This window comes from Talpa occidentalis, unplaced genomic scaffold, assembly GCF_014898055.3.
Source record: "Talpa occidentalis isolate TD23 unplaced genomic scaffold, MPIMG_talOcc4v2.1 talOcc4.13, whole genome shotgun sequence".
In the NCBI taxonomy this organism is placed as follows: Eukaryota; Metazoa; Chordata; class Mammalia; order Eulipotyphla; family Talpidae; genus Talpa; species Talpa occidentalis.
In genome coordinates this window covers 39,041,974-39,064,113 of record NW_023601322.1, presented here as the reverse complement: position 1 = coordinate 39,064,113, position 22,140 = coordinate 39,041,974, and the positions used below count along the sequence as shown (strand labels likewise).

General features: G+C 35.1%; 1 protein-coding gene across 3 annotated transcripts in view; it reads left to right on the top strand.

Moving 5' to 3' along the window:
- Positions 1–21,937, top strand: part of RIOK3 (RIO kinase 3) — a 49,032-nt gene extending 27,095 nt beyond the window's left edge. Inside the window, exons 1-13 of one of the 3 annotated variants that reach the window (XM_054694138.1) lie at positions 591–744; positions 4,579–4,694; positions 5,230–5,375; positions 5,468–5,575; positions 5,777–5,886; positions 6,988–7,131; positions 7,797–7,924; positions 14,805–15,002; positions 16,293–16,452; positions 17,932–18,012; positions 18,102–18,191; positions 19,036–19,143; positions 20,023–21,936. In XM_054694138.1, coding sequence (XP_054550113.1) covers positions 4,630–4,694; positions 5,230–5,375; positions 5,468–5,575; positions 5,777–5,886; positions 6,988–7,131; positions 7,797–7,924; positions 14,805–15,002; positions 16,293–16,452; positions 17,932–18,012; positions 18,102–18,191; positions 19,036–19,143; positions 20,023–20,127 — 1,443 coding nt within the window. In that variant the 5' untranslated portion in view covers positions 591–744; positions 4,579–4,629 and the 3' untranslated portion in view covers positions 20,128–21,936. Of the gene's footprint in view, positions 1–590; positions 745–4,578; positions 4,695–5,229; positions 5,376–5,467; positions 5,576–5,776; positions 5,887–6,987; positions 7,132–7,796; positions 7,925–14,804; positions 15,003–16,292; positions 16,453–17,931; positions 18,013–18,101; positions 18,192–19,035; positions 19,144–20,022 lie in introns of those variants that run through there. The other 2 variants (XM_054694137.1, XM_037508739.2) reach the window with 2 other exon arrangements.
- Positions 21,938–22,140: the final 203 nt, after the last annotated feature.

Below are 22,140 nucleotides of genomic sequence, written 5' to 3'. Positions count from 1 at the left end.
TTAAGGGAAACTCTAGAATCTGAATAAAATATGGTCTTTACTTAATAATAATGTATAAATATTCTTCCATTAATTACGACAAATGTACAATACTAATACAGGGGGAGTTAGGTCTGTAGTACTCTTTCCTAACTTTGTAGTACTTTTTCCTAACTCTTTCCTAACTTTGCAGTTTTCCTGCAAATCTAAAATTACTTCAGAATTAAAAGTTGTATTTTTTTTAAAATAGGTTAATGATGGTCTATAGCCCCAGATCATGTTTTCCACAGACCCTTGTCATGATATGACAGACCTAATTGTCTGCCACAAAAAAGTGTTTTTTTAAATATAAATATGTATATATATAATATATATGTATGTGTATATATGTATATATTTGTTCTGCTTTTTTTTTTTAATTTCTCCCTGCCTAGATTATATCTGCCTGAGTAGAAAAGAGACATTCCTGTGGATTATGGTTCTTTTGACTTGCTTCAATTTGAGGACTGAATTTTTGTAACTAAGCATCCACTTTATATCTGTTGTTTTTTATTTTAGTTGATTTTTTCCTCCTAATTGTAGTAAAACTTTTTTTTTTTTTTTAAAGCGGGATGGGCACCTAGGGTGGTATTTCTAGAAGGTGAGAGGAAAGAGGGATGATTCCCCTTCAATCTGCAGCCAGCCAAGTGTGGGAAAATGTGGTGGTAATGAAGAACCCCAAGGAGCAGAGTTCAGTGGTGATAATTTCCCAGAGAAGAAAACCAGGTGGGTCTTAGGGCTCTTCCATAAATAGGAAAGAAAGAATCAAGGAACTGGTTGTGGACTTGATAGATAACATTTTAAACAGAGTAACTAGCTGGAAAGGATTGTGAGGGGTTTCCTATCAGATCTTAATATAATGGGGAGTTTATGTTGTTCATGGGAATAGTAGGAAATGACATCAGATAGCTTGGGTAGAGCAAGATTATGGCGGGCTTCCCCCATCTCTTTACATTTATTATTGTTATTACTTTAATATTTAGCAAAGTTTCTCAATTCACAGAGTATATGGTTTATTGAGGAATTGAAAGATGATGACACAGGATTTCCATATGTACATCACATGGTATGCATTCATTAAAGAGCCCCCAGAAAATTCTCTAAGCTCACCTTGGGGTGGTGAACCCCTTGGGCCAATGGAGGACCACTGTCTGTCCCTGCTCTGCAGCTGTCCTCCACACAGCCTAAAAAAATTTTATGGAGGGCGTTTGACTATTGGTTTAAAGAGTTTAGATTTGATTTTAAGGTATCCTTAAAGGTAACCTTTTGGAAGTCAGTTTCCTCAGTGTGAGGTGGCCCAGCTAAACTAGTCAGCAGCGGTATCAGGAACTATAGCTCTAAAGCTTAAGTTTTCAAGGCACAGTATCAGTAGGTGTAGGCAATTAGAGTATCTTGGCATGATCTGCAATCTCTACCAGCTGTGGTTCCTTTTCTGATTCTGTCTCCTGTGGGAGCAAGTAAATCTCTGTCTCAAAATAACTCAATTACATCATCAATTTTGCCTTTTCCAAGAATTGTCAGTTAATATTTAAACACCTTGGCAGAATTATTTGACTATTAGCAAAAGACTAGAAGCTTCAGAATTGGGTGGCAAAGGAGCAAACTTCTAGATGGAAAAGGGCTTTAGAATAGTAGAGATTAAAAAAAAAGCTTTGGACCTCTACAACCTAGAGACATCCTGAAAGTTCCAGAAATATCTACAGTGTTTCCTTTTGGCACATGTCCTATTTAGTAAATGTTTTGATTGGCTGTTTATGTTTGAAGATCTATGCTGGGCTCTTAAGAATGTTAAGACCTCACCCTTCAATTGGTTTATTCTGTTCTGTGGTTGATGCATTAACTAATACAGTAGTCTGTCCTGCACTGTGCTTACACAGGCTATAGGAACAAAAGGAAAGGACCTAAATTTGAAAATGAGACAATCTTATGAAGAGGGTGACATTTATTTAGGGGAAATAGAGAAGGGGGGGGGAAACTATAGAGAAGACCCGGTGTGAAGGCGTAAATATGCCATATTTAACATATAATTAGTGTTGCCAGAGCATAGGATGGGTGAGAGTTGAGAGTAGGAAAATAATTAGGTCAAGTTGTGAAGGCCATTTCTTGTTGAGAAATTTGGATTTTACACCAAAAGCAATATAGCGCTTTGCTATACTGATTAAGGATAAGGTGATTAGGAAAGTAGTATAGCAAAATGCTGAGTGCAGACTCTTAATTTCTACTGCCTTATCTCAAATCGTGGCACTTCCACCTACAGTGTTATTTTGGATTAAAAAAACTGTCTCAGTTTCTAAATCTATAAAATAGGATGATATTGCAATTACTTGTGTGACAATTAATCTATGTAAGTTATCTGTATTTAGCCAATCCATGTATTATCTGTATTTAGTGACTTAAACATAGCATTCTAATGTCTGTTATGATACTGTTAGTCTTTGCAAAAGGTGATTAAAAGTACTGAATTAGAGAATACTGTCATTGCCTTTTAGAACTGGACTTTGAAACTGACCAGGCCAGGCATTTCTAGGTTAAGTGGCAGCATTCCATCTTCCACCTGGAGGATACAGATAGAAGTCATATGGCCAAATGATTAGCTATATTCTCCAGATTTTAAAGAACTTAAAGATTCCAAACCTCAAAATCCTTACCAGGAGAGTGCTCAACTGCTGATAAGATTTGAGTGAATGAAGTCACACCAGACCTTGAGAAAGTCTACCTGTTCTCTCCAGGTCTAGCAATATAAAGCCAAACAATTCAGCAAGATGTCACTTATTGAGTCTGGGTGCCTCTTACCAGACTCAGGGTAAGCCTGTATGAACTGGATTCTCATTCATTTAGGCATAAATATAGTTATCATTTACCACCCATAATTGCTGTACCCTAACAGCCTAAGCCAAGGAAATTCTTGAACCTCCATGCTCTGGAACCTGAACAGAGTCAGTTGCACAGTTGTGTGGAAGTCACACCAACAGGTCAGAAGGCCAACTAGAGGGCCTATCCTGGCTTAAGCGTGATTAAACAATTTTTGTTGCTAAGTTGGGTATCACCACAAGCTTTATTCTAAATTAGAAACGCAGTAACTCAGTAGTAGTTAAGGAGTGAATTTGGTTTTTGTCCTAAACACACTGGGAAACAATAAAATCTTTTAGTAAGGAAATGGAAACAATTAAATCTACATTTTAGGAAAACCATTGTGATATCTTGTGGAAAATGGAAACAAGCAGGACTAGAAAACAAAAAAAGTTAGAGAGCTCTTCATGTAGCCTGTAGATGGAAGGCTGATACCTTGAGTAGAATCTCTGTTGGGGGGACTAGAGAACTTGTTCTGTCTGGGCAAATTCAAGAAATATTTGCATGTCTAAGTTAGTATGAGTGGTCTTAATAACTAGATTATAAGTGTAATCATTTGCTGCTAAGTTACATTTGCCCCCTCAAAATAAGGAATTGTAGAAAAAACATATTTCAGAGGGCTTAGATAGTGATGTCACCAAGGAAGGCCAACTCACAGAATATTACTTTGCTATAAATGTATTGTTTCAACAATCTAAATACAGTTTTTGTTGTTTGTTACTGTTTTTGTTTTGGCATATTCTAAGATGACTTGAGAGGGGCAGACACACTTTTTATAGTTAGAAGACTTGCTGCTGAAATTAGAATGAGCTATAACTCCTAATTGGGCTTTAAATTGTGCTAGTTGATACAGTCTGTTCCTATAAGAATCTACCTGGAAGCCAAATTATAAGCAGAAGGTTGCTTGGGAGCATGGACTCAGAATAAGGGGTTTTACATAACCTCATTGGCTAATGGAATGATGCTGTAATAGCCTGGTGCCTCCCCTCAACTAAAAAGACACACCTAATTAGAGAGTATATTTGGCTGTTTTAGTCTACATTTATCTTTGATTAGATTTGAGCTGGGCCATTTTTGACTTTTAAGAAAATGTCTGCGGGCCTCCCTGGTGGCTCAGCGGTTGAGCGCTGGGTTGCGAAGCTGCCCGCAGCCTCTGCAGCGCCAGTTCTATCACCTGGCGAGGGTCCCACATGGCGCTCAGACCTCTCCTGCCGCCCGCTGCTCCCCTCAGCAGTGTATTTCGTCATTCTGCCTGTTCTACTCTCTGCTCTGGTGAATTCTCTCACCCTCCCCTCCCGCGCCTCTGACTGTACCCAGTGCTTGCATAAATAAATAAATATTTGGGAAAAAAAAAACTATTCTAAAAAAAAGAAAATGTCTGCATGTTTAATAATGAACAATGATGTAAAAATAATATAAAAAAAGAAAATTTCTGCAAATGAGTGATCATTCATTTTGGGTTGGTTTAATTATTTTAATTCTTTTTATTTTACTTATTGTTTTTTTAAACCTTTTTTCCCCAAAAAATATATGGTGGACAATAAAGCTGTATCTTTATCCTTTTTTCCCCTGCCGTGATCCCTTATACCCCTTTGACCCCTTCCTTTTTTCATTGATCTGTGTCTATTTTTATGGCAATTTTGAATACAATGATGACATAATAATTTCATCATTATGAATTCAGTGGTAACCCCCCCTCTTTTTTTATAGTGTCCATGGGCTACCCCTCAAAATACAATATCCTGTTCTCTGGCTGATGTAATGAGTGAACAGTTGGCTAAAGAATTACAGTTAGAAGAAGAAGCTGCTGCTTTCCCTGAAGTTGCGTAAGTAACTGTTTTATCTAGCAGCTTATTATTAACAAAATTCAAGGATTTCATTAGTGTTTATCATGACAGGTGATTAAGAAACAGAGTTAGATAAGCAATGCAGTAGAAATAACTCTGTGCTGGGAGACCTCTGATAATGAGTTTTAGTCCTAATTCTATGACTAGTTTTTGCTATTTTCAAATTAACAAATAATGAAATAGGGCACAGTTTTGATCAAATTTTCCTTTTTCAATATATGTTATCTCTCCTTTGGTCAGAACACAGAACAAATGAATTCTGGTTCCAGTTTAGATTTTAGTGTAGGCCCGTTAGCTTTTTCTTTTAATTCTCTTAATTATAGTTGGTGCTCTCACAGTGGCTACCACTGGTCAGAGGGCAGCTGACCAAGAAAGGGTGGATGGTTTGGTAAAGTTCTCTCTCATTGTTTCTTCAGTACAATTTTAACACTGAAAAGGTACATCCAGCTCTTAATCCATAACATCTGTTTATACAAGCACATTGTATTAGTTTATATTGCCTTATTTTGAATAGTGTTGCTGAAGGACCATTTATTACTGGAGAAAACATTGACACTTCCAGTGACCTAATGCTGGCTCAGATGCTACAGATGGAATTTGACAGAGAATATGATGCACAGCTTAGGCGTGAAGAAAAAAAATTCAATGGAGATAGCAAAGGTACCATGACCTTATTGTGACAACTCCATTGGGTGGTAGAAAATGCTTATGATGTGTTTTAAATAAATCTTCAACTATTTTTGCCTTTTAAGTTTCCATTTCCTTTGAAAATTACCGAAAAGTACATCCTTATGAAGACAGTGATAGCTCTGAAGATGAGGTTGACTGGCAGGATACCTGTGATGACCCCTATATACCAGGTATCAGTGTTTTTATTTTCGGGGGGTGGGGAAGAGGAAGGATGGGGTTATGGAAAGAGTTAGTTTTCTAGTAATTTCTTGTATATTTATATGTTATCTCATTTGGTAACTTCCTGTTAGATACAGGTATCTTTGTTAGCAGTGTTGAATATAGCAGTTTAGTCCTTGCTATTTTTACATACTTGTCTTAATCACTTTTAGCAAAACCAGTTCCTACTCCAAAAAAGGGTTTTATTGGAAAAGGAAAAGACATCACCACCAAACATGATGAAGTAGTATGTGGGAGAAAGAATACAGCCAGAATGGAAAATGTGAGTTCCAGAAAGTATTATATCTGAATCAGATTTATTAGAATAAGTTAAAAATATAGGTTTCCTAATACAGTATCTTAAATTTCTAAAAATATTTCTTGTCCTTTCTAAACATGTTTTAGATGCCAATATAGCAATGCCGTGGAAACTCAGTCGCTAATGGATTAATGTACCTCTGAGTAAAATTCTATAACATTTGCTTTACACTGATTTTAAAATTAAGAAATCATTCTTAGGAAAGTAGCATTTATTTTTCAGCATATTATTTTCCATAAAGTGGTACTCCTGCCAACAAACAGGCATGGTGACTGAGGGATAGCTATGGGAAAGGGAAATACTCTCTATTATATACCCTGTCATACTTACTGAATTTTTTTGTCTTGTATCTGATCTACCCCTGCAAAAACAGAAACAGAATGTAATTTTTTAAAAATAGCTTTCTTCCTCTTTCATAAATACTGTGGTTAATATAAAACATTTAGTCTTCAGAGCGTGAACACTTGCTAAGTAAACATTAAATTCTAGAAATATTCTAGATCAGTAGGACTTTCTATGATAATACAGACGTTCTGTATCTGTATCATATAGTAGCCATATTTGACAACTGAGCACTTGAAATTTGGGTGGTATGACTGAGGAATCAGATTTTTCTGTTTTATTTAATTGTCCACATATGTATTGAACACGCAGCTCTAGAACACAATTGTAATGGTGTGGACATACCTTGCTATGCTAACCTGCTCAGAAATGATTAGGAAAGTGTATTCCTTTTGGTTAGATTTGGGGTTACCTTCAAATATTAATGTGCCCTTTGATGTAAAAGCAAGGTACAAACCATGCTCAAAGACCTTAAATTTTTATATGTGATTGGCTGTTTTCTGTTCATAAGAATGCTTCTCTTAAATAGTATTGTTTTCCCCTTTCTTTTGGGTTTATCAGTGAGTAAATTTATTTTCTCTGTTATACCTATATTTTACCTCTGCTTTCATAGCACAATCATCTATTGGGTAGGAAAACTGTTCCAAGTAAAGACTTATTTTGGTTTGTTTTTACTGTCCCATTTTAAAGTATTTAAATTCTAATTCCTCTTCTTTTTGGCAGTTTGCACCTGGGTTTCAAGTAGGAGATGGAATTGGGATGGATTTAAAACTATCAAACCATGTTTTCAATGCTTTAAAACAACACGCCTACTCAGAAGAACGTCGAAGTGCCCGCCTCCATGAAAAAAAGGAACATTCTACTGCAGTAAGTATTTTTAAATTTTTTTTCTTTAATGGATTCATATTAGAAAACTTCATGCTGGGAGAAAATGACAAAACAAACTTCATATTTGGTTTGTTTCTATGCGATTGACCTTTCAAATCAAAGATGTAACTAAAACCCAAGTAGCTTTCTAGTTGACTTTTCAGATTTAATATAATGGTTATTGATCACTTACTGTCAAAGGTAACATTTTAGTGGTCCTTATTAATTCAGACTGTATAGTTTATATTGAATATCAATGTTGCAAGATTTAAAAAAAATTTACTATTAAATTATTGACATTAATTAAAAGACAATTTAGTAGTCTCGTGCTTTATATTAATGAATCATGGCCAATATCTGGAGAATAAACTAATTCTTAACAAATGATAAGTAACTCTAAGGTATTTAAATTTTGGAGATAAAGTAAGGTTTTGACTAAGCTAGTAGCTATCTTTATGGTTCTTTCAGCTATTCACTTTCAAAAAGTTATAGTGATAGGATGAATTGTATCTTGACATGATATTTTGAAGAGCCTGTAATATATACATCTAGGTAAATTTAATAATTTTTTTAAAGTATGTATTTATTTTAAATGTTAGAATAGCTCAGAAAATGTTTCATGATTAAAGGTCATATTTATACTTATAGCACCTTATCTTTTGCAGGAAAAAGCAGTTGATCCTAAGACACGTTTACTTATGTATAAAATGATCAACTCTGGAATGTTGGAGACAATCACTGGCTGTATTAGTACAGGAAAGGAATCTGTTGTCTTTCATGCATATGGCGGGAGGTAAATGAATAAAATATACTATTTTTTGTCAACAAAATTTTAACTCCTTCCCACTACACAAAATTAAGTTTTTTTTTAAACTTAAAAACATCACTTTTCAAAATTGAATAAATTGCTTCTATATTTCAAAGGAAAAATAAAGGATCCTCCTAACCCTTTACTAAAAAACCCAATAATAATAATAACAATAATAAAAAATCTTATTAGAATCCATAAGGAACCACTGAGAATTTGAACTTTGCCTTTGGTTTTCTTGGCTTTATTTAACTAGTCCTTCTTTCTAGATAAGACATACATTTATAAACATATATTGAATTATACTGTCAAGTTCCAAAATTAAAAGGATAAAAACAAATGCTAAGATTAAAAAGCTCAGCATTTTTCAGGCTGTTTTATCTGTATCTGTATCATCAAGCTGTAAACCAGTTTGAAAACTGACCCCTCACCTCATGGGACATTTGTGGGGATAAATAAGATCATATTTGATTATATCTGCTATTATATCTGTTAGTAAGCATTCCTGCCCTCTTTCCAAGTTTCAATTGAGGGTTCCCTGAGACCAGGGAAATGTAATAATACAGATTATTTTTAAATAATGATAATAAAAATTAAATAATTAAATTAAATAATTAATTAAATAATTAATTAAATAATTAATTAAATAATTAAATTAAAATTAAATACAGATTATTTTTAAATAATCATAATAAAAATTAAAACTTTACAGAATGGATTAAAATGAAAAGCAGCCTTTATTTTACCAGTTCTTGCCCCACAAATCTTTTCTCTAGTGGTAGCCACTATTAAGTTTTTAGTTTAGTGTTCCAGAAATTTTTATGTACATGTTCCTTACTTTGTTTATAGAGAAGAAATTGTACTCCACATTCAGGAACTTAGTTTTTTAGTTAGGATCTTTGTATTACTGGTTTGTGTCACTGCATTTTTATAGTAGTACAATTCCATTGTATGATTATAAAGGAGTATCTTTGTATTTATACCTTGGTGTGCTTTGCAAATATATGTGTAAGCTAAATTTCTAACATTGAAATTGTTGGGGCAAAGACTATATGTACTTCTCCCCATTTTGTTAAATAGTGTTTGGCCTCAATGATGGAAAATACCAGATTTTACTCCCTGTTTCGCCTCTGAGCTAGCTATATAGCAAGCAGTTTTTTAAAATTTTTTTACTGAAAATTTAAAATATTTTTTTCTTGTGTGTTGTGCCAAAAGCCAAAAAATCTTGAACTTGTGTTTTTCCTTTAATGGTAAGGCAAATGCCATTTTCCCTCTGGCTAGTCAAATCTGTATGTTGAGTATATTCCAAATGTTAGTAGATTTTGGCAGATTGCCTTCTCAGAAGGTTACCTAATTTAGCTCCCACCAGCAGTATGACACTGTTCCCCTCATCCTCATCAGAGCTAAGTATTGCCAAATTTGATAGTAATTATCAGTATAAAAGATGAAAAGTAACCGTTTGATATTTTGCTGTATTTATTTAATTATGATTAAGGTTGTAGCTTTTTTTTTTCCCCCAAGTATATCAGCCACTTGTATTTCTTTTTCTTGTCCATTGCCTTGTTTATCCTTTGTCCATTTTCTGTTATAGCTAATGATATATTGATATATGAATGATCTCTTTTTTCTTCTGTTGGACTTAGTATCTAATCTATACTTTGGCATTTATGAGTTAGCAAAGCTAGAGAGCTGATAGGTTTATGTTAGTTTTCTCTACTATGTAACAGGTTACCACAAATTAAACAATATCCATTTATAATCCTATAGTTTCTGTTGGTAAGAAGTACAGACACATGGGCCTCCCTGGTGGCACAGCGGTTGAGTGCTGGGCTGCAAAGCTGCCCTCAGCCTCTGCAGCACCAGTTCGATCCCTGGCCGCCAGCGAGAGTCCCACATGGCGCACAGACCTTTCCTGCCGCCCACTGCTCCCCTCAGCAGTGTACTTCAGTCCTTCTGCCTGTTCTGTTCCCCACTCTGGCTCTGGTGAATTCTCTCACCCTCCTGCGCTTCTGACTGTACCCAGTGCTTGTATAAATAAATAAATCTTAAAAAAAAAAAAAAGACATACAAACATGGTTAAACTGGACTTTCTGCTCAGGAGCTCATAGGACTGCAATCTGGCTATTGACTGGACTATGTTCCTTTCTGGAGCTCCCAGTCCTCTTCCCTGGCACAGTTCAGTTCCTTGCACCCATAGGATTGATGTCTCCACTTTGTTGTTGTTTGTCAACCCTGGCTTGCACTCAGCTTCTAGAGGCCCTAGCAGGTCCTGGTCACATAGCCCTTTTACATTCCCTTCATGTCACAGTTCACTTATTCAAAGCTCACAGGAGAATATCTCTCACATCTGCTAAGACTGAGTGTTACATAATAGAATGTGTAATCATGGGAGTGGTTACGCCATCACCTTTGCCATATCATGTAGGCTAATCAAGTAAATTGCTAATTACACACTCAAGGGAGGAGATTATACTAGATTAGTTTAACAGGAGGCTGGGATTTTGGGGACTTTCTTAGGAGTCTGCCTACCACAAGATTGTTCTGGTTTTTAGCGCTCTAACATTAGCTGAGTAATAAACAATTATTTGAATAGTAATTTGTACTAGATTTTTCAGGGAAGAAAGTATAAGGCATGTTTGTTATTTTCAAAGAGCTTATGTGATAGCCAGGAGAATAACATTACAATGAAAACCATTATGTTCAATAAAGATAATTATATAATAGAGTGTATAGTTAGTGCGACCTTGTATGAGATAGGATTGTATGGGATAGAGAACAGAACAAAATCATTGCAATCCCTAAATCTGAATTTTAAAAATAAGTAAAAATACTAAGCTATTTATTGAGTACAAAAGCTAAGTTATAGAATAAATAATGTATAGCATCCATTTAAATTTTAAAGTCATGAAATTAATTTTTTAATAGATGTTTATATATGTGGATACTTATGTATGTGTCCGTTTTAAAAGATGAGAGATACTATTCATGATAGTGATTGCCTGTGGAGAGGTGGAGTGGGGAATGAAACTACCTGTGGTGCTAATCAAAGAGAACTTTTAGTTTATAATGTTTAATCCTTAAAAAAATAGTAAAAGGGTGAGAATGGGAGAATTGAAATGGAGTGGTGAGGAGATTTGACAGTGGGGAGATTAGAAGGTCTGTTTAGAGGTGATAGGAAAGACAGCTGTATAAGCAAACTGCAAATTGGTAAGGAGGACATTAAAAGCCAGGCAGAGGAATATATGTAATTTACTAAAAAATAAGGACTTTTTTTTGTTTAAATAAATTTTATTTTTATATTCCCCATACAATTGCAACCCCCTTATTTTGACCCCAATCCCTCCCCTCCCCGCCCCCCACCCCCCATAGAGTGTCTCTGGTTCATAGTTTTTTGTTGATTTTGATTTTCACTTTCTTATAGTTATTCATTTTCCTGGTCTCTTATTTAAGTTTTCTAGATTCCTGCTATGAGTGAGACTATCCAGTATTTTTCTTTTTCTTTCTGGCTTATTTCGCTGAGCATGATCCCTTCCAGCGCCATCCATGTTGCTGGAAATGGCATGTGTTTATCTTTTTTGAACGCTGAGTAATATTCCATGGTGTATAAGTACCACATCTTCTTGATCCAGTCATCTATTTTTGGGCATTTGGGTTGTTTCCAAAGCTTAGCTATTGTAAATAGTGCTGCTATAAACATAGGGGTGCAGGTGCTCTTTGGAATTGCTGTTTCTGTGTCCTTTGGGTAAATATCTAGGAGTGGAATTGCTGGATCATATGGAAGCTCTATGTTTAGTAGGTCCAGAAATCTCCACACAGCTCTCCATAGTGGTTGGACCAGTTTGCACTCCCACCAACAGTGCAGGAGAGTTCCTTTTTCTCCACACCCTCGCCAATGTTTGTTGTTGCTAGTTTTTTTAATATGTGCCATTCTCAATGGTGTAAGATGGTATCTCATGGTAGTTTTGATTTGCATTTCCCTGATTACAAGTGATGTTGAACATTTTTTCATATGCCTGTTGGCCGTTTGCATTTCCTCTTCAGAGAAGTTTCTTTTTAGCTCTTCTGCTCATTTTTTGACTGGATTATTTTCTTTGTTTTTGTTGAGTCTCGTCAGCTCTTTGCAGATTTTTGTGATCAGTCCTTTATCATTAGTGTTGTGTGCAAAAATGTTCTCCCAGTTGGTGGGGTTTCTCTTTGTTTTTGTTATTGTCTCTTTTGCTGTGCAGAAGCTCTTTAATTTGATGTAGTCCCAGCTGTTTATCTTTGCCTTCACTATTACTGCTTTGGGTGATGTGTCTGTAAAGATGTCTTTGATGTGCATATCACCTATATTTCACCTATATTTCCTTCTATGTATTTTATGGTTTCTGGTCTTATGACTAGTTCTTTAATCCATTTTGAGTTGATTTTTGTGTATGGTGTGAGGTAGTGGTCAAGCTTCATTCTTTTGCATGTAGCGACCCAGTTTTCCCAGCACCATTTATTGAACAAACTTTCTTTGCTCCAATGCATAGTCTTTGCTCCTTTGTCAAAGATTAGTTGACCATAAATCTGTGGGTTTATTTCTGGATTTTCTATTCGAGTCCATTGGTCTGTGTGTCTGTTCTTGTTCCAATACCATGCAATTTTGATGATTATGGCTTTGTAGTATAGTTTGAAGTCTGGGAGTGTGATGCCTCCATTCCCTTCTCTTTTTTTTTCAGGAGAGCTTTGGCTATCGGGGTTTTTTGTGATTCCATATGAATTTCATCAATAATTGTTCTATTTCTTTGAAGAATGACATTGAAATTTTGATTGGAATAGCATTGAATCTGTATATTGCTTTTGGTAGGATGGCCATTTTAATAATGTTTATTCTTCCAATCCATGAGCAGGGGATGTCTTTCAAAGATATAAGGACTTTTTAAAGGAGATGAATTTTTTTTTTTTTAAAGACTCATTTATTTATTTACACAAGCACTGGGTACAGTCAGAAGCGTGGGAGGGTGAGAGAATTCACCAGAGCCAGAGCGGAGACGAGAACATGCAGACTGACGAAGTACACTGCTGAGGGGAGCAGCGGGCGCAGCAGGAGAGGTCTGCGCACCATGTGGGACCCTCGCCCAACGGCCAGGGATCGAACCGGCACTGCAGAGGCTGCGGGCAGCTTCGCAACCCGGCGCTCAACCGCTGCGCCACCTGGGAGGCCCCTAACGGAGATGAATCTTACAAACTATCCTGGAGACCATCCAAATAAGAAATCTATCCAACATTTTTGATAGGACTTCATCTACTTTATGGTCAAACTATTACAGTGACAGGAAGTTCTCAAAATCCAAGAATTCTGTATATTTTTATATAATTGTGAATTTCTTCCTTGTATAGAATCTCTAATTTGTCTCCCTGAAGTGAATTCATATATTCATCAAGTATTTATGCAGCTACCATGTACTGGGTATTCTTTTAGGTGCTGGTTATACAGCAATGAATGGAGGAAGGAAAGTCCCTGCTCATAGAATGCACTTTCCACCTCATCTTCCTTCCAAGATGACAATAATTAAAAATATCAGATATAGGCTATCCAAATAGTTAAAATATGGTGATATAGTGATTGGTTGACTACTTTTTATTAGTAGCACAGGGAAGTTTTCTTTGATGATGTGCTGTTTAAACTAAGATTGGAATGACTCATCTAAGGATATAGTATCAAAGATCAGGTGGAAGAACATTTGAGCCCAGAGAACAGCAAGTGCAAATGGCCTGTATTATAGGCATTAGCAGGCACAAACTTGGTGTCTTTGAGAGACCATAAGAAAGCCAGCCTGCCTGAAGCATATAGAGAGCAAGGAGATTGGAGAAGTTAGCAGTGGCTAGATTTGGTGAGAAACTTTTAATCCAGGGTAAGGAGTCACTCCTTATTTAAGTGCAGTTGGAACCAAAACTGATTTGATTTTCAAAAAATTATTCAGACTGTTATGTGGAAAATGAATGATAAAAGGGAAAGAGAAGAAGCAATAAGCTCAGTTAAAAGTTATTGTGGTAGTTTAAAGGAGAGATGACAGTGGTTTTGAGTAAGAATGTGGCAGTAAAAATGAAGACTAGGAGACCGTTGCTATTTGTTTTGAAGGTAAGAGTGAACAGTGTGTGCTGTTGGATTGGATATGGGATGTGAGAGGATAGATTCTCAGCTAGAGCAGCTGAGTGGTATCATCTTGAGACAAGAGCTGGGGGAAGGGGAATTAGGGAGCAGTTGTTAAAAATTTTGTTTTGGATATGTCAAATTTGAGATACCTGCTAGACATTCAAGTGATATCAAGTAGGGATCAGATAAATGGTCCTGAAGATAATGGAGAAAGTTGGAACTGATGATAGAAATATGGGAGTTAATCTATATGTAGATGATATTTAAAGCTAGGAAGCTAAATGAAATTTCTGGGGTGGGGGGAGAAAGCAGTTATGAAGACAAGGGAATTACATAGGATCAGTTGGACTATCTGCTAGGATTGAGAGACTTTTTTAAACAACTGTTCTATTTTTTTTGCTTTTGTTGAATTTTGTTGTGAACCATCCCAGGTAGATTCTATCCTATTTTACAGTGCATATGTCTTCATTGTTCTTCATGCTTGATTGCATAGTCATTCAGCAAAGATTGCCTTATGGATTGTTGAAAACTGGTTGATAATTTATTTGAAACTATGTTTTATTTAAAAAAAAGAAAAAACCTAAAATTTTATTTAGTCCAAAAATTAAAGAATTTTTTTAAAAAAACAAGTCTTAATATTCTCAGAAAAGGTATAGAACTACTTTCATGTCATAGGATCTTTATTTTGAAATTGTTTTGTGACCTGGCCTCTTACATTAACTTAATTTTCTTTCTTCCACTTAGCATGGAGGATGAAAAGGAAGATAGTAAAGTAATACCTCCAGAATGTGCCATCAAGGTATTTAAAACAACCCTTAATGAGTTTAAGAATCGTGACAAATATATTAAAGATGATTTCAGGTTTAAAGATCGCTTCAGTAAACTAAATCCACGTAAGATCATCCGCATGTGGGCAGAAAAAGAAATGCACAATCTCACAAGGTAAAAGAAATCATTGTGCTAGAAGTCATGTTGGGTGATTCCCTTTTTGTAGAAGGCCAGGCAAAAAAAAAAATCTTTCTTTTATATTTATTTATAAATTATAAAAGGCCTTATAATTCTAGTGTTTTATGAGGCTTTCTATCATAAAACATTTCATGCATTTCACCTAGCCTGAATTCATACTTTTAGGATGAAAAGGCCATTTTCTTTTTTCTTTTGTCAGTAAAATTTGAGGGATATTAAATAATTTTTGAAGACATTTTATAATACAGCTACATATATACAATATCTACATATATGTATATATATAATATATAATATGTGTATATAATATACATAATATCTTTTTTCCAATTTTCAATTAGACTCAAGTAATTTCTCTTTTGTTTCAGAAAATGTTTATTCATCTGATTGTTAACTTGGTGTGGACAGGGTCTTACCAGCCCAATTGTGTTTTGCATTTATTAGACTTGTTTCTCAATTCTCTAAGCAGTTTATTTTTTATCAAAGAATTTGTTTTATCAACCAAGTAATTGAGTAATCTTGCTCATTAAAAAACCCTTTGTTGTCTTTATCCTTTGAAAATTTTAGTTTTTTTCTAAAGATGTTTGTTTTAAAAAGTAATTATCCATGTTTATTAGTTGCAAAATTATTCTAGTTAATGGGACTGCTAAGTATTATATGATAATTTGCTGAGATATCTTGGCGCCCTATAACTTCTTTTCTGTACTAATGAGATCTCATCCCTCCCTTTTTAAAAATTCTTCAACCGTTACCATAGTCTTTAGTGTAAATTGCAAAATCCTTTTGTGATATGATTCTGCCCTTCTCTGTAACCTCAACCACATTTCTCTTCCACCTACTCAAGTTCCATCATTGATTTATATACACTCTCCAAATTAACAGTGTTCTTTAAAGCCACCATGCATTTCCACAAGCCGCTTCCAGCCTCTGATCAGCACTTCCCCCACACATTCTTCATCTAGCTAGTTCCTGTTCACCCTTTCTTCTAACAAGTCTTCCTCGATGCTGTGTTTTGCCATAGCTCCTACCCCACCTCTACCAGTGCATGTACCACACTGCACTGTAATCATCTCCTCACTTGTCCATCATTTCCACTAGTCCACGGACTCCAAGAGAGCAGAGGCGTGTCTCACTGTCTCTGCATTCCCACCCTTCCGGGTTAGAGCAGAGTACCACCTCATTGCAAGCCCTTGTTAGCTATAATTGTTGAATAAATGAAATACTCTCTTCTGACCTTTACATTCTTAATCATCTCTTTCTGTATAGAATGCAGAGAGCTGGAATTCCTTGTCCAACAGTTGTTTTGCTCAAGAAACACATTTTAGTTATGTCTTTCATTGGCCATGATCAAGTTCCCGCCCCTAAATTAAAAGAAGTGAAGCTCAGTAGTGAGGAAATGACAGACGCCTACTATCAGACTCTTCACGTAAGTTGTGCCTTCTCAAACCATTCATACATGGACTTTTAAATTTTAAAAATATTTCCTAAAATAATACTATTTTAAGCCCATACAGCAAATGCAAACTAATATTTGTCAAAGAATGTTAATATTGAGGGGTTGTCTTTATCTCAATATATAGGTGTCTTGAATGGTTTTAGAAAAAATCAAAGACGTAGAGCAAGTGAAGACTCAACTGTTAGCATTAGTGACATAAAAGCCTGAAGCTTATATTCATAAAATTTAAATAAAATTTGACATTACATTTAGTAGATGGAATGCCAGTTTAGTTTATTTTTTTCTTGAATGTAAGAGTTAAAACAGCTAAGAAAATACTTTTCCTTTTGGGAAATTAGAAGGAAGCAGATTTGGTCTCATAAGATAGTGCTGATGAAAACCCAAGATGGTAGGAAGTGAGCAGATTTCATGGTTGGGAAACGTGTCAGGAATCTTGAAGAAGCTATTTATGCTACTGACAGCAATAGTGCTTGATCTTAGATCCTCTAGCCTAGGAAAATGCTCTCAATATTGTTCTTATGCCTCAGTATTATTTATTTTTCTCTGTTGTATTAATTGAACTGCAGAGACACGTATGCTTCTTACATAGCCTCTGCATGGATCACTCATGGCATGTAGCAGCTGATGTGAATATGAACGTGTTCTCCAAATTAATTTTTAAAACTACAGCTAGGGAGACAATCCAACTTTCTCTGCCTCCAATAGGAAAATACTTTCTGATGTCTTTTGGCAGTGGGGTGGCTGGGGAAGAGATGAAGGTAGTAATGTACCTTCCCTATTTGACTTTATTTAGAACTGAGAGACAAATGCTGCACTCTGCTATAAAGCTAGAGTATCATGAATATATAATAAACCAATAATGAATATGTACTGCCACTTAATTTATAAAAATATCTCTTTCCCAGGATATCTGGCAGAAAGTACTTTTTTTTCTCTTTTTTTTTTTTTTTTTTTTTGTGGGACTCTTGCCGGCGGCCAGGGAATGAACCGGTGCTGCAGAGGCTGCAGGCAGCCTCGCAGCCCAGCACTCAACTGCTGTGCCACCAGGGGAGGCCCCAGGAAGTACTTTTTACCTTACCTTTTTATGGCTTACCTAGGCCCCTTGGTTAGTGACCCTAACATAGCTGCTCTCTTTTGCATGTGGGAATCCAGGCCTTTCCCTTGGCTTCCTATTCTTGTTGCTGTCACATGGACAAGGAAGTCCCCATTGTCACACTGCTCCTTCACCTTCCCTTAGGAAAAAAAGAGCCCAATCCTATACTATACTATACTATACTATACTATACTATACTATACTATACTATACTATACTATACAAAGAAGAAGTAAGTTCTTTAACCTAGTTTTGTTTTTCTGGAAAATATGGCTAGACTTCAAGATTAAAGTTGTGTAGATATATAAATAAGAATTGCTCCTTTTTTCCTAAATGTCTGCCTTGCCTCTTCACAGTTGATGCAACAGTTATACAATGAATGTTCACTTGTACATGCTGACCTAAGTGAATATAACATGTTGTGGCATGCTGGGAAGGTGAGGAGTACATTTTGTTTATGTTCAGATTAAGTAACTTGATGAAATTCAAACATAAAAACGTTGCTGTGTGCTCCATATTTAAACAGGTCTGGTTGATCGATGTCAGTCAGTCTGTAGAACCAACCCATCCTCATGGCCTGGAGTTCTTGTTCCGTGACTGCAGGAATGTCTCACAGGTAGGTGTATAAAGGATTATGTGCTTTTTTGTGGAATATAACAGATTGAAATATTTTTCTCACTCCTAAGGTAAATAAGCTTACCATATTCTTAGAAATTGAAGGAAACATTTGACTACTGGCTGTTTTTTAGATAAAAATACAAAGTCAATTTGTGAGTCTTCATTGTCAGCTAGAATTTGATTTTGCGTGCCTCATATTTGCTCTATTGAATTAAATTTCCATTTAGATTTTTTTTTTGGCTCCAGATATTTGAGCAGTCAAGTAGACATTTAACACAAGTCCAGATCTTAAAGAGAAGCTGGCATGTGTTAATTCTGTGTGTTTAATGACATTGTTACCCATTAAACAAGATAATCTTATGGTCTGATCACTGTTTCTGTGAGGCAAAGTAAAGAGATTAGGGAAAGTAAAGCTCGGTAATCACAGAGTTGAGTTCCATTTGTTTGCTATTACAAAAGGAAATTGTTAGCAGCTGATAGAATTACCTTTATAGATACTAGAATAAACTCATATTGGAAATAACATTGAGCCTCCTAGAAAATGTTAATTCTTAGGATTTAACAGAATGTTTCAGTTTACACATTTAAAACAATGGCAAGCAACTTTATTTGCCACTAATATTTATAGCTTTGGGAAGTGCAGTGTGGCCAAATCCAGAAGATACCAAAGACATATGCGAGAGGACAAAAAGCAAGTTGAACTTGAGCAGAGTTAAACATTGAAGTGGGTTTTAAAATTATGAAAACAATTCAGAGGTGTCTTTCTTATGCTATTCCATTTTTTTAGTTTCTATTAGAAGCTTGGTATAATACCTCTTGCTGATCTTGTATTTCTTTACTAGTTTTTCCAGAAAGGAGGTGTAAAGGAAGCCCTCAATGAACGAGAACTCTTTAATGCTGTTTCAGGCTTAAATATCTCAGCCGATAATGAAGCTGATTTCTTAGCTGAGGTAAGTAGTTTTGTCCATCTTTCATCTTGATGGCAGTAGATAACTGGATAAAGTAGATATCCCCTTAAAAACAAAGTTAGAGAGTTTACTTTTCTTGAGATGTTGTTTTTGTTTTTCCCAGGCTTAAATCATAGCATAAAGATACAGCAAAATACTTCAAGTAGTTCACGGGTTAAGATGGACAAAATAACACATTTGCAGTATACTTCTCTTTCCTCTACTTTATAAATGAGAAAGTTGACTGGTAAACATTCTGAGTGATACAAAAAGCATGGACCCTGCCTTTAACTAAACAAAATTAGAAGTGATCATTCTTAGAAATACCCACTCATCACAGTATGGATCTCGAAAACCATTTAAAAAATCTCCTTCTAGAAAAGATCGCTTAAAATTGAATAAAAACGAAAACGAGAAAGAGCAGCTAATTATTCCGCAAGCAGAGAATGATTACAAGGTCTGTTCCAGAACTCCCCAGTATGACTTGAATTTGACCTAGCAGTGCTAGGCCTTGCAGACAGAAAAGTAATGGGAACATGCTAAGACCAGTCTCTAACTCAGTGCAGCCATTCAGTAAGCAGCTGTTATTATTGAATCAACCTTGGAATTTCCTTTTTCCTCTTCCCTGAAAACTTTGTAGTGTACACAGTTAGACATATCTGATTCTAGCTGCTAGCTTCATAAAGACGCTGGCCTGGGTAACATAGGCAAGTAAAAGACATACACGTGTGTGAATGAATGTATGTGTATATATGCTTTCATTTAAGGCCAACATCATTAGAAATGACCTCTTTTTAAGAGAGTAAAAATACTGACTCAATTTAAAGTATGGTTTTAGTGAAATGAGTTTTGACCAATGAGTTCAATTTATTAATTTTATAGATAGAAGCTTTGGAGAAAATGAATGAAGATCATGTTCAGAAGAATGGAAGGAAAGCTGCTTCATTTTTGAAAGATGATGGTCCACCAGTCTTATCTGATGAATAACAGCCATAGCCATTGCTTTCTTTTAATGTTAACACAGTGGTGATTGTCAGCTGTCAATGACAAATGAAGTTATGGGTGACTTGAAATACCAAAACCTGAGGAGTATACAATGGTGCTTCTGTGCTTTTTTTCCCCCTTGTAATCCATATGCCAGATGTGTGGAATTTTTAGCTCGGTATTGAGAGAATAAAATGTCACTACCTCTCCTCTTATGAACAGGATAATATAATTCTTTCACAGCTTCAGGTTACCTAGCTGAAATAGACCTGATTTTACAGGATTCATGGTATGAGAATTTTTAAAATTTAGATAACATTTCCAGATATGGAAGGAAAAGGACAGATGTGTTTAATTTGTAAGGGAGGCTTTTATTACATTTTATTTATTGCAACATTACCTAAATCGGCCTTTCTCACTTCTTTTTTCCAGTTTGTACCCATGATTCTAAAGGAAAATTTATTCTTTTAGTAGGTGTTATAAATGGAAATGTGTTTTCAGAATGGCTGATAGAAATAGATATAAGCAAAGTACATTTTATTGGTACATTATTAATAGCAACTAAATTTTACTTTTCCATACTGACATCCAAGAAAAGACATCATAGATTTCTGAAGAGATTCTAAGAACTTCTTAACTTTTCAATTTTGTAAAATTTCACTTTTCAGCTTTTCCACATTTAGTGAAATGGTTACGATTGTCATTCATAGGGCAGCTGTTCTGCATTTACTATGAGAATGTAAATTACCTGAATGGCAGAATATAAAATTTAACCATGTTTCACATGTTTTAATGAAGTCAGTTTACATTGCAAACTATACAGTTATTGATTGATTTTAAGAGAAATGTAGCAAGTGATTTAAAGCTAGAAAGTAAAATCAAATGATGAGAAGTATGTACAAAAGAACCCAAATGCCAAATTAACAAACTAATTTGAACTATCTGGGCTCACTTTTGGTAATTTTTAATACTGACTGGCTGCCACTTCTTAAAGCAAGCACAGCTGGAAAATTACCTTGGCTTTGTTAGGATTGAAATTCATTATGAACTACAGCAATCTTAGTGAAGTCTGATTGGAACCACTAAAGACTCAGAATTTCTCTCTGGTAATAGAAAGTAAAATCTGAATGTTATTTACACTTAAAGACTTCTCCTTTAACATTATTTTAAAATGCCAAATACTTTATTTCTAAGAAATATTTATTTTTGTTTCTGTTTTATAACTTCTAGCTGCATTTCAGAGAAGTGTGATTTTGGATCGATGGATAATCATTACATTTCTGAAATGTTTACTACTCTGAAACAAAGATTTAGATGACCGGAATTTCAGACAACTAATTTTAAAAACCATTAGCTATTTAAAACTTTTTTGTTTTGTTTTCTGACATACTCTGTTTGACAAAGAACAGCAAACCATTGCTGTCTGGCATTCTTAGAGTGTGCTGTGAACATGCTTTTTAAGAAATTAAAAATTAAGAGATCATTTTATAATTGTTTTTTGTGTGGTTTCTTCTTTTTCCTTATGTTAACATATGTGGCTCTGAGTTACCCCTGTGTGTAAAGTTAAGCAGTTCTGTTTTAAATGGTTTTTCCCCTCTCAACTTTTTTGTATTTAGATTTCACTTTTAAATGACCTAACTGTATGTTACAAATAAGTTTTGTCCCCTCTTCTGGATCAGAGAGTAATTTTTCTTTTTTCAGTGGAAAATGTTGATTTTCTAAATAAGGAATCCAATACAAATGGGAAAATAACAAAATATGGAAATAAGATCTTGCCTCACTTTAAATGGGAGTGGATATATAAACATAAGTTATCAAAATAAGGGTGGAGGGAATTTTTATTTCAATAAGATAATTCCTCGTCAGTTTCCTCTTTATAAAGTCAGTTTTGCTTGCTAAACTGAGACATGCATGCTCATTTGAATGTAAATATAGAAAATCAGAAGTGCTAAAAGATTATTATAGTCTAAAAAACACTGTGTAACATACATCCCAGCCATTTTCCCCCCATAGCAT